The sequence below is a fragment of the Cetorhinus maximus genome, chromosome 25, assembly GCF_964194155.1.
Source record: "Cetorhinus maximus chromosome 25, sCetMax3.hap1.1, whole genome shotgun sequence".
Classification (NCBI taxonomy): domain Eukaryota; kingdom Metazoa; phylum Chordata; class Chondrichthyes; order Lamniformes; family Cetorhinidae; genus Cetorhinus; species Cetorhinus maximus.
The window spans coordinates 31,162,713-31,175,832 of NC_135903.1; the positions used below are offsets into that span (position 1 = coordinate 31,162,713).

General features: G+C 41.4%; 1 protein-coding gene across 3 annotated transcripts in view; it reads right to left on the bottom strand.

The window, feature by feature from the left end:
• The window catches only part of nbr1a (NBR1 autophagy cargo receptor a), a 69,125-nt gene that overhangs the window by 34,083 nt on the left and 21,922 nt on the right, over nt 1-13,120 (bottom strand). For all 3 annotated transcript variants that reach the window (XM_078529723.1, XM_078529722.1, XM_078529721.1), the window contains exons 6-9: nt 12,497-12,571; nt 7,626-7,843; nt 3,693-3,854; nt 2,021-2,227 (exon numbers count right to left, since the gene is read on the bottom strand). In XM_078529723.1, coding sequence (XP_078385849.1) covers nt 2,021-2,227; nt 3,693-3,854; nt 7,626-7,843; nt 12,497-12,571 — 662 coding nt within the window. The remainder of the gene's footprint in view (nt 1-2,020; nt 2,228-3,692; nt 3,855-7,625; nt 7,844-12,496; nt 12,572-13,120) is intronic.

A 13,120-nucleotide genomic window follows, 5' to 3' on the forward strand; every position in this document is an offset into this window, starting at 1 on the left:
TGGTGTTAGGGCGCCTTGTTTTCTTGATATATATCAATGGCCTAGAGTTGACACAATTTCAAAATTTGTGGATGACACAAAACTTGGAAGTATTGTGAACTGTGAGGATAGTCATAAATGTCAAGAGGACAGACAGGTTGGTGGAATGGGTGGACAAGTGGCAGATGAAATTTAATGAAGAGAAGTGTGGAGTGATTCACTTTGATAGGAAGAATGAGGAAAGGCAATATAAATTAAAGGGAACAATTCAAAAAGGGATGCAGGAGCAGAGACCTGGGGGTACATGTACATAAATCATTGAAGATGGCAGGGCAGATTGAAAGTGCAGTTAATAAAGTATACGGGACCCTGGACTTAGGGCACAGAGTACAAGAGCAAGGAAGTTATGATAAACCTGTCTAAAACACTGGTCCGGCCTCAGCTAGAGTACTGCGTCCAATTCTGGGTGCCACACTAGGAAAGATGTGAAGGTATTAGAGAGGGTGCAGAAGAGATTTGCAAGAATGGTTCAAGGGATGAGCAACTTCAATTACATGGATAGATTGAAGAAGTTGGTGCTGATCTCCTTGGAGAAGGTTGGGGGGAGATTTGATCCAAGTATTCAAAATCACGAGGGGTCTGGACAGGGTAGATAGGGGAAAAATTGTTCCCATTGGTGGAAGGAAGAACCAGAGGACACTGATCTAGGGTGATTGACAAAAGAAGCAACAACATCAACCAGCGAGTGGTTAGGATCTGGAATGCACTGCGTGAGAGTCTGCTGGAGACAGATTCAATTGTGGCTTTTAAAAGAGAACTGGATAATTATCTGAAAAAAAATGCAGAGCTACAGGGAACAGGTGGGGGAGTAGGACTAGGTGAGTTGCTCTTGCAGATAACCAACACAGACATGGCAGGACGATTGACCCCCACCTAAACTGTAGCCATTCTATGATTCTATGACACAGATTTAAGGTTTTGGGCAAGAGATGTAGGAGGGATGTGAAGAAAAACTTTTTTTAAAAAAAACGTATTGAGTGGTAATGACATGGAACACACTGCCTGTGAGGGTGGTGGAAGTGGAGACAATCGATTATTTCAAAAGGAAACTGGATAGACACTTCAGGGAAATAAATTTGCAGGGTTATGATATTAGAGTGGGGGGAGGGGGAATGGGACTGTCTGGATTGCTCTACAGAGGGGTGGCATGGACCCGATGGGTTGAACGGCCTCCTCCTTTGCCATATTGAATCTATGGTTCATTCGTCAAATTATCCAAAAAACAAGTCAATGCTCACCAGCCAAACAGACTTCACATACTACACAAACTGTAAATGATGCAGTATGGAAATTGATGCCTCCACAGAATTGCTATTGGAACCTTCTTTTCCAAACTATCTTAGTGGATTAAAGTCTCACAAACCACCCCAAAGGATGATGGTGACTAAATTGTCTTTGAATTTTTTTTGTTGTCAATTTTGAGCTGGTTTGCAAGACATTACATCTGTAAATATATAGCCTCTAAGTACATCAGTTTGTACATCCACTCAAAATTGCCAGGTTTAAAGAAAATTTTTTAAAAATCTATCTGAACACTCAGAAAGCTCATTTTGTCCTTTAAGTGCACACTCGGAGACCAGCAGCAACAAAAATAAATCACTTAGGCTGCAGCCAACACAACTCACTTGTGCCTCTGGCACCAGCAAATAATGCAGTCAACGTCATTTGATGGTTTATTTTCCATGAACAATCAGTGTTTGATTTTATTGATGACTTATCATCAACATATGGAGAATACACAATCACCAGCTTTTGGGTAACAACTAATACAAGCTTATCACTGATGTATTTTTAAAACGATATTCTATGGTCACTAAATTATACTGCAATCTATAGAGCTAGTTTAAATTTCTGGACAAAAATATATGGAACTGCAAAATTTTATGCAGTATTCGTTCAAACATCAAAAAAAAGGGTATGAGTGTTAAATGCTGCAAAAATAGTGCAGTGGTGCCCAAAGAGTTACTGATCCTGTACTTACACTGCTAAAGTGTGCTGAACTCCTTTATGTTCTTGTATCGGTTGATTCAAATGTTCCGCAAGAGGTACACCATTCCATTGCAGATGTTTTTTCTGTAGTTTTAGCTGTTTTTTAATCTCCTTAAACTCTGCTTTGCGTTGCAGCTTTTCAGATCGCAATCTTTGCTTTTCAGCTTTCAAAAAAGTTTTATCTATTTGTTTTTGTAGCCTAAACAGAAGTTGAAAATGCATATTTCAGAATTTAATACAGAACATTCCATTCTAAATTGTGGATAATATGATGATCTACCTAATATTGTCTTTAAGGAAAAGAAAAATGCTTAATATGATACAGAGAGAAGTTATGGAACATGTTTAACAGTGAAACCCATTTTAAATGCAATGGGAGAGGGGCGATGGGGAGGCAGAGAGGGTGAGAAAAAGGGAAGTAAGTAAGCGAGAGGAGATTTGCATTTATATAGCACCTTTCAAAACTTCAAGACATCCCATAGCACTTTGCCAATGAAGTGTAGCCAGTATTGTAACATAGGAAAAGCGCCAGCCAATTTTCACACAGCTAACTCCCACAAACTGCAACGTGATAGTGACCAGATAATCTTGTTTTGTGATGTTGATTGAGGAATCAATATGTTCAAAATAGTGCCATGGGATCTTCTACGTCCACCGGAGAGGACAGACAGGGCATCAGTTCAACATCTCATCCAAAGGATAGCATCCCTGACAGTGCAGGACTCCTGCTGTAGTGAGGGGAGCATAGATGTCATCATAGCTCTTCGTGCTCAAGTTCTGGAGTGAAACTTCAACCCATAACCTTCTGACTCAGAGGTCAATGTATTAGCAACTCGGCCACAGCTGACAGCTCAAAAAACTTTCCCCAATAAATTTGAGGGCTTTTGTGTTTACAAGCTGTTTAGAAAGTCAATAAAGAAACCCTTTGCGAACAATGTGATGTTTTAGCAAGGTTAAGAAAGGACGTTATACACATATTGATACAATCGTGAATAATGGGCAGAAACCCATATGGACAGCACTCTGGGAATGAGAGGCAAAGCATTGCACTCCGACACTGCAGAAGACAAAACAAGCTGAATTTACTTGTTTCCATTTTGCTGCAATGACCAGTTTATTGTTTTTAACTAAAAATCGCTGGCAATTCAACAACACCAAACTAATTCTGAATGTTAGCACATAAAAGTTACAACAAAAACATTGTCATTTAGTCCAACCAGGCCATGTTGGCATTGATTACTCTCCATGTGAGTAAACTGCCTTCATCACATTCACCTACCTTGTTTTTATATCCTTAATCCCCTTTCCAATCTCATCTTCACAGATAACATAGTCTCTTCCTCAACCATAATCCATCAAAGTGAATTTCACAGTCTCACAACTCTTTATATTAGGCTTCTCTAGCTCTAATTTTTTTTACATTTACTAATTAATTTTGGCCCCTCATTCTAGATTGTTTCTAGCAGTTAAGCAGTCTGTTCCTATCGAACTGTCCCATCTTTTCGTAATTTTCAACACTTCAATCCTATTGCTCTACAATCTGCATTGTTCAAATGAAAAAGAACCCACTCTAAGTCCATCTCTGTATTTGTATTTCTTCATACCAGGTAGAATCCCAGTGAAGATAAATTCTAGAATGCTAACGTAAGTAGGGTTGACATTACCTCGTTTGTTCTGCTACATCAGGGATAATGTTTCCAACAAACTGTGCCAGTGTGATCTCAGGTGATGTTGAAGGTTTTCTCAGTTTCAGCAATGGGTGGTTCAGATCATGCCTATAGTTACTAGCTTCACAGGACTCACAGATGGTGTATGTGGGGCAAATGCTATGAAAATAAAATTGGAGTGCAATTTAAATTTATTTTACAAACGTGCATACTTAACACTTAAAACACTCAATGACCAAGTTTTGAATAACAAAAAATTAACTTTTATTATTTTTTTCCTTGAGAACTCATTCCAGTAAACGCATGTAGTGTTAATTTGTAACATTTTTAGCTGCTGATTTTGAGAGAAGTATCCTTCCTAATCACTACCACTACCTGTGGAAGTACACAAAGTAGAAAACATATTGACAGCATTTGTTTCAAAATTTTGGTCACCTCATGCTTCCCATAAATAAGTCTCAATAAGAGTAGAAAAGGCCCAAGACTAACCTGGGTGTGAGTTGATAACAGAAAATAAGTTTAAATGTATGCAGAAAGTAATTACAAACAAGCCTAAACTAATAGACAGTAAAGTCTCTTCAGCACAGGTGCTAGAACTAGGGGTCACCATTTAAAAATACGGAGTCACCCTCTGACATGTCCTCCTTCTTCCTTAACCGAGGTTTTCCACCCACGGTCGTTGACAGGGCCCTCAACCGTGTCCGGCCCATCTCCCGCGCGTCCGCCCTCACGCCTTCTCCTCCCTCCCAGAAACATGATAGGGTCCCCCTTGTCCTCACTTATCACCCCAACAGCCTTCGCATTCAAAGGATCATGCTCCGCCATTTCCGCCAACTCCAGCATGATGCCACCACCAAACACATCTTCCCTTCACCCCCCCGGCGGCATTCCGTAGGGATCGTTCCCTCCAGGACACCCTGGTCCACTCCTCCATCACCCCCTACTCCTCAACCCCCACCTATGGCACCTCCCCATGCCCACGCAGAAGATGCAACACCTGCCCCTTCACTTCCTCTCTCCTCACCATCCAAGGGCCCAAACACTCCTTTCAAGTGAAGCAGCATTTCACTTGCATTTCCCCTAACTTAGTCTACTGCATTCGTTGCTCCCAATGCGGTCTCCTCTACATTGGAGAGACCAAACGCAAACTGGGCGACCGCTTTGCAGAACACCTGCGGCCTGTCCGCAAGAAAGACCCAAACCTCCCTGTCGCTTGCCATTTTAACACTCCACCCTGCTCTCTTGCCCACATGTCTGTCCTTGGCTTGCTGCATTGTTCCAGTGAAGCCCAACGCAAACTGGAGGAACAGCACCTCATCTTCCGACTAGGCACTTTACAGCCTTCCGGGCTGAATATTGAATTCAACAACTTTAGATCTTAAACTCCCCCTCCCCCCATCCCCACCCCATTTCTTCCCCCTCCCTTTTGTTTTGTTTTTTTTTCAATAATTTATATAGATTCTTCTTTTCCCACCTATTTCCATTATTTTTAAATCTACAACTAATACCTTGTCAGTCTTTCCACCCCACCCCCACTAGAGCTGTACCTTGAGTATCCTGCCATCCATTCTTAATTAGCACTTTTCTTAGATAATATCACCACCTTCAACACCTCTTTGATCCTTTCGTCTGTGACATCTTTTGATTATCTGCTCCTATCACTGCTTGCTTGTCCCCACAACCACCCCACCCTCAACTTCTCTCCTCCCGCCCCTCACCTTAAACCAGCTTATATTTCACCCCTTTCCTAACTATACTTCAGTTCTGTTGAAGGGTCATGTTGGACTTGAAACGTCAAATCTTTTCTTCTCTACCGATGCTGCCAGACCTACTGAGTTTTTCCAGGTAATTCTGTTTTCATTTAAAGCAGAGATGAGATGAAATTTTTTCACTCAGAGGGTCATGAGTCTTTGGAACTCTCTTCCTGAAAATGTGGTGGAAGCAGAGTCTTGGTGAGTAAGGAGGTGATAAATTATCAGGGGTACGTGGGATGCAGATTTCAGGTTACTATCAGGTCAGCCATGATCTTATTAAATGGCGGAGCAGGCTCGAGGGGCTGAATGGCCTACTCCTGCTCCTTGTTCATATGTTTGTAAGAAAAAGACACTGCAAAATGTTAAGTTAAGATTTTCACATACATGTAATCGAGATATTTTGAGCAGGATATTTTTGTGAAATTACATTACAGTCCTGTATTCTATGAGATAAATATAGGCTAATTATGTTACACAGTCACCGCAACCCTCAACAGGAGAAGCTGTGAGAAAATGGATGGATGCATGTTACACATCTACTGTGGGTGAGAAGTGTCCCACCTTGCAAACAGCGTTTTGTCAATTGGGTCAAAATCATTCAAGTTCTTGCCACCACCATGATACAACTGTACACCGTTTCAGTTTTGCATTTTCTATTATCTGTAATTGGAGTTGTGTTCAATAGGTTCCCAAAGTAAGTTCCCAAACAGCCACCATGCATGTGTTTATTGTCGATGGACAAAGTCAGCACACTTAAGAAACACAGTCCACAAATTTACTGAAAGTATAAGATCAAAAATCACTTTGCACGGATGTGCAACTTGAGGCTGGGCTTTGTTGGGGCGGTGGAGACTCGGCATCAGGCCAGAAAGCCAGGGACAATCCCACTTCAGCCTTTTGGGGGGGGGGGGAAATCTACAACTGGATTTTATACCCATCTTGCAGCTAATGAGCTGTCATCGGGACTCCCATTCCTTTAAAGCAAATCGGGGGGCCGGCAGCTCTTCAGTCCTAGCAATACCACTTGGAATGGTGACCACTGCTAGGACTGCAACCAGCATGAAAGATGCAGCAATGGTTGCTGCCCTTGCAGCAAGGTAAATAAGGCCAGGGGTCAGTCAGGTAGGCCTCAACAAGGGTGTGGGTGTGTGGTTGGAGAGAGTGGGGCAGTGATGCCTCAGGGGTAGACCTTTCCACCAAGTGCCCAATGAGAAGGGCCCTTCACTCCCCTCCCCTCACCCCCCCAAAGCCTGCAGGAGGCTGCCATGATTCACTAGGCAGTCTTCTCATATTGCAGAAGGCCCACCCACTGTTGGCAAAATGCTGATGGCAACAGGAAAAGGTCCCTAACTGGCACTGAACCCCCAATGTCCTTCGCCATTTTCCAGCCCAACACCCATCATCCCTGCCTCCAATTGCGCTCTTGCAGGCCCCATAAAATTCAGCTCTGGTGTGCAAAGCAGGTGTGGCGTCAAGTGACTCTGAAGCAAAGCACAGCAAGATTCCCTCCTGCAGATGTTCTGGTGTGTCACTGCTTTGTTTCTGTGTCTGAGTTTAGACTACACTTACAAAATAACTGCAAAGGTTTTGGTTTGCACTGACATTGCATACTGACATTGCATACTGATGCTGCAGTTACAGTGTAAATGTACTCTTAAGCCTGTATTTAATGTGGCTGCAAAGATACCTGCATGGCAGAACAACAGATTCACAAAAGAGGCACTTGTACCTCAACTATCATTCAGGCTTATTTACACATACTGATCCTGACAGTTCATAGTCAGGCAGCCAAACGATACAAGAGAAGCTCCAACTACTTGTTCCTATAATTCAGTCTAAGTTGCTTAATTTCAATATTTAGGATTTAGCCATCTGAATCTAAAGTCTGACTTAGCAAATATGCCTAAAGAATTGACAAAACAAAATAAAGGAGTTTTGATCTCAAATTTTAAAGAAGTGCTGAACTATAGAAAGCTGTGGAGGAAATAGACCCGGATACTTTAGGAGTGAGAAATTCATCTTGGACGGCAACACAGAATAACAAATTGGCCACCTATTTTACACAACACCCAATTTTCCATTCATTTTTCACTATCTCCCAAAGCATTTCTACTGTATTGAGTAGGCACAATATAAATAAAACCAGGGACAGAGTATAATTCATACTTTACATTACCTGCACTGGTAACGTACTCCAAGAATACGAGACAGACAGTTGCTACAAGCCATGAGCCAATCATAGTAGCCGATCTGTGTTGTGTGGGCCTCTGGAACTTGAACAGGTGGTGCTGCTGGGGCACTGAATGGGTCACGCACCTGCTGCTGAATGTTCACCTTCTCAAAGAAGTCACAACAGATCCGGTCAACTGTTTCTTTCACGAGCTTATCTTTGAACTGAAATTAGAATGCACATTAGCAGAAGCCCCAGAGAGCAAAAAAGAAACAAGAGTTTAAAATATGGTTATAAAACAATGAGCTCTTGCGCCACTAACAGAACCTCAACCACAGCAGGTGGCTCATGAGAAGATCATGGGTGATATTCTGTCTATGAAGAAAATGACAAGTAAAGCAATGGGATTTTAACCTCTAATCCATTTGGTGGTGCCGTAGCTCAAAGCTATGGCCCGTTCTCCTATCTTTGTTACTTGTTTATGTTCTATTCCGGAAAGCAAGTTGGCGAAGGATGATATTGGAATCAATCTTTACTCTAGCCTTACATTTAATTTATAAAGTGAAACATGACAAACATGCAGTAACTGTGGTGTGGTTGAGTTATGTGTAAGTGTCTCTTTACATGCACTCAAGTGAAACCACGATGCCCACCACCTGCATTTAATTAAACAATTCATATACAATTAAGTTTACATGTAAACAACAGCAAAGAAAGGTAAGGTTTAAGGAGAAATGAACCACTAAATTAGTCATATGCTGTGCATTTACAAAGCAACAGACACATCTGAGATTACTGGAAGGATAGCACATTGTTTCTATGAAGGATGATATTTCCATATACCCAATTTATTTTGTGGTGAGGAACAAGATTACATTTTGTAATAATATTTAGTTTGTCAATGACAGGTCTGATAATAATGGTAAGTAGGTCATTTATTAAAAAAATACCAATATGCTGCCTGACCTGCTGAACATTTTCAGTTTTTCAGATTTCTAGTATCTGCAGAATGTTGGTTTTGTTTTACACTAATATTCTTGTTCTATGCAATTAATTACAAAGCAGCGATACTTTTCAAACTGTCTTCATTATTAATTATATATTGGTAATTAAAATTAACACATCAGATCTAATTTCATATTACGATAAAAACAGCGTTGGAGGACCATCATGGACAGCAAACACTAAATGAGATAACTGTATTCAATTCAAGTAAGCTTAGATGAAGGCATTTAAACGTTACATACATTTCCAGAAGGGTCAGTACAACACCAGACTGGTCCTCTGATGTTGCAAATCATTGCCAAACATATGCAGAAATAGATTGCCAAGGCCTGTCTCGAGTCTGACCAGACAAATTTAGGACGAGACAACCATTATAGGGAATGACAGCCATTACTATGCCCATGTAAATGTGTTTGGACAGCATCAGATTTGTGCCCCTGTGGGCACTGATCAGTAGCAGAATAACTGACCTTAATGTCGCTACTAACTAACATAAATATCCGTCCTTACAGTTTCGCTGAGCTAGAGTATTGGAAAAGTCTATACTTTTATTTAAATCCTAATTTCCCACTCCGTTTTATGACATGTTGGAGTTCAGTTCCAAATATTTTGGTAAACCTTCTACAGCCCAAAACAAAAAGAGACGTGTTTATGCTTCAAGTTAGGAACAAATATCAGTGGGTCTTCAACCACAAGGAATCCAATCTCGTCCTTACCAGCTGTCAATGCATAGGCACCATACATTCAAGTTTTCTCAATAGCATGGGCAGTAGGAATATGCAAATTTACCCCCCCTTTCCCACCCTATTTTGGAAACACAGGACAAGTACAATTAACATAGATGAATTCAGCAACCTCTGTACAGACTAGGCATCAAACCAGACACCACCCAGTCTTATGACTCAATACACCACTTTAAAAAAAAATCAACTTCCCTTTGGCCTCTTGGCCTGTTCAGTGACATTGTAAGCTAAACAAATCCCTGGCAAAGAAGTATCAGGTTCGGTGAACATAGAATGATCACTGAAAATTCAAAGAACAGTGTCGGTTCACAAACTACCATTTGCCTGGGTTCAAAATGTTTCAAGCCATTAGCTTTCAGTCAGCGATTATTCATGTTCTTCACAGAACTATCTAGTGCAGGCTTGTCCAACATACAGCTCGCGGGCCACTCTCCGGCTCTCTATCTGGCCCCCAGATCCAGTGTTCAAAATGCTGGTAAGTGAAGTCAAGTATTCTGCAAGGAGCTGCTCCTCCAATCACAGGCCGTTTCTCTCCCCTGTTTGCTGTTGATAACATCACTAGTGAACATAGTGGGAGAGCGCCAGTCTCTGATTGTAGGAACAGTTTCCTTCAGCCTGAAAAAAATGGCACAACAGCGGCGGTGAATCGGCTGGGAAGGGAGGGAGGTTTTCAGGGAGTGGAGAAGAGTCAGCATGGCTGCCGGGTGGGGGGGAGCGAGTGCGTGTGCGTGAGCAAGCGCACGTGTAGTCGAGCGAGGAGTCTGGGTGCCCTCAAACCCACACACCAACTCACACGGTGAGTGTGGGTGTGAGTGAGAGTGAGTAAGCACCCAGAGACTGGGAGTAAACCGGTCAAATACAATTTGACCCTCTCACACTCTAATGGTCATCTTTATTAATTAAAAAAATCATCAATTGATTGCATTGACATCGCTTTATTTTTGCTCAGCAAGTTGTTTCTTTTCCTCATACCTCAACATTTTATTGAAATTCATGTTTAATGTTGTGCCAAACATTACCTTCCTGAAATTTGCTTATCAGCCCCTTGAGTCAAAAAAAAATTTGAAATGTGGCCCCTTGCACAAAAAGGTTGGACAAGTCTGGTCTCGTGTAACAGCAGCTTGCTTTGAAGAACAAAATGTAAAAAATTGAATTATATTATTGGAGTTTTCTTTTAAAACAGAGTTGACACTTTTGTTCCCAACAAACAAAGTCCTAATTACGATAAGCAACTGAAATGAAGCTTTCAAATCCATCAGGGTTAATCTGTCATATAGGAGTGAAATTGTATCACACATAATGAAGATACCAGCAGGAACTGTTCCCTTAGGGTTTTTATTACATTGAGGTTATCAGCTTCTGCTCAATGCACAAGTCAAGGTCATGATTCAAGCCCCAACCCAGAGACTTACAGCACATATTCTAGCCCAACACTTCAGTGCTGTCTTTCAGATGGGACATCAAGTAAAGACTTTTCCTACACTCCCAGATAGATTTTTTTTTAAATCAAATGGAAGTGTTCAAAGAAGAGCAGGGGATTCTTCAGGGGCAAGATTTTTAGGTCAGCGTGCGGGAGCAGCTGGGGAATGGATTGCCGCCCGTGATCAGCCCCTGACCGTGACTGCACGCTGGCTGGCCAATTAACGGCAGCAAGCATGAAGCGCATGCTAACAAGCGCTGGCTTGGTTGGGGTGGGAGGAGGGCGAGCACTGAAGTCAGCGCGGGCGCGGGGGAGCGCACACAGAAAGTGGCCTGAAGGCAAAGAGCTGCCTCAGGGAGCTGAAGACTTCAAAAGTATCGAATGAAGATTTTAAATCCGGACAAAAATGTCCATGCAACATAAGCAGTCACCCGAACACAGACATTATAAAAATTCTGTGCATAGATTTTTATTTATTTTTTTTAAATTTAATAATGGAAACCTCATCCTGCCCTTGGCTGTGGTTTCCTCAAAATTAAAAATTAAAAAACAATTAGCCTGCCCGCCAACTGTAACGTTGGACAGGCAGCGAAAAATCTCAGTTAACTGCGCCATTCATGGGCTTAATAGCCCTCTTAATTGTCGGTGGGCGTGCTGAGTTTAGCGCGTGCCAGCTGACCAAAATGTCACGTAAGCATGCAATGACATCGGGACACTCACCCGACATCCTCACGCGCTATTTTATGCTTGAGCAGGTAGTGTGTGCGCCCGCCCGCTCAGCGAAAAATTTTGGCCCAGGTATTCTGGCCAATATTCATCTCAATCAAATATCATTAAAATAGACTATCTGAACATTAATCTCACTGCTGTTTGCTAATCCTTGCTGTGTGAAAATTGGCTTCTACACATCCCTATAACAGTGGCAGCGCTTCAACATTTCTTCAATGTCTGTGGTGTTCTTTTAGGGCGCCCTGAGGTCATGAAAGGTTATGTAAATCCAAGATTTTCTTTTACGGCCTGGAAGGAGATGTATCTTATTTCATCTTAAAAGCACAGGTATATGCAGATGGGTCAAATAACACGAGGAAAACAAACGTCGTCAAGTGGTGTAACTCATTTTGTTTTTACCACAGAAAGCAAATGATAAAGTGGGAACTCCAACTGAATCAATGTCCTGCTAGTAATCTATGTTTGTCAGCAACATTTACACTGTCAATGTTACACAATAGTGTTGCTTTACACTTCTATTTTCAAGGCTCTGATGGCACGTCACTCAAGCTTCAAAACCAAATATAGCAATAACTACAAAATCTAATTGTCCTCTTATGTAAAGAACAAGATAGCCCTACAACTCCAAAAAACAAGATTAGTATAGAGTACTAAGAAAGATCTATAAATATAACCTGATTCATCCCCATACTAGTTACTCACTGTACAGTGGTTTAGAAACAACAGATCAGAGCTATGGAAATGCATTCCCTTCACTGCAGCTGCAATATAATACTTTAGAATTAGAAGGCCAGAAATTACAAGACTATTGGCAGCACAGAGCCTCACACACACACAAATGCATCAAATCAGTGTTGCAATATTACAGCCCCATCTCTATCCAAATGTACTCACAGCTAGTGAGGCTTCACACCAATAGCAAGGCCTTTCAATTTACACTTTATAATCCCATCCTGAACATGTGGCAAGCCTGTACTTACTGTTTCCATGTACTGTGTAAACCAAACTGGAGGCAGCCGCCAATTGTTCTTGCTTTGATCTACATCTTTTGACATCTACAAGAATAGTGATAAGCACACAAAGTTACTATATTTGTCTAAATTGTAAGAAAATAAAGCAATGTACACAGTTATACACTGATTAGCTGCACCATTAGGATAGAACAAAATAATCTTTAAATATTAAGAAAATAAGCATATATAATTGTTACTTATTTACTGCTACTTAGTTCAAAACTGGAGTCTGACATATCTGTAGAACAGTAAAGTGATACATCAACAAGGTGCAGTATGGTATCAGCACACAGCTCCATAACTACACTCACATCTCCTAGACTGTGGTTTGACTATGGTGTCAGGTAAAGTGACAGGAAGCCAACGCCATGCACTTTTTCACAAGGAGAAATTATCTTCTGTCTCCCTTTCAGGACACATTGATACAACTCGGTCTGGAGAGCTGAATAATGACCCTCAATCTCTATAAGCAGGTCACCTGAACTTTGTCACGGAATGATGTGTGTCTTGAGAATGCAAATCAGGTGAGGAGCGAAGATAAAAAAAAGCCTGCATTTGTTGCCAACTGCATGAGAAGTTCTCGTGTTCTAC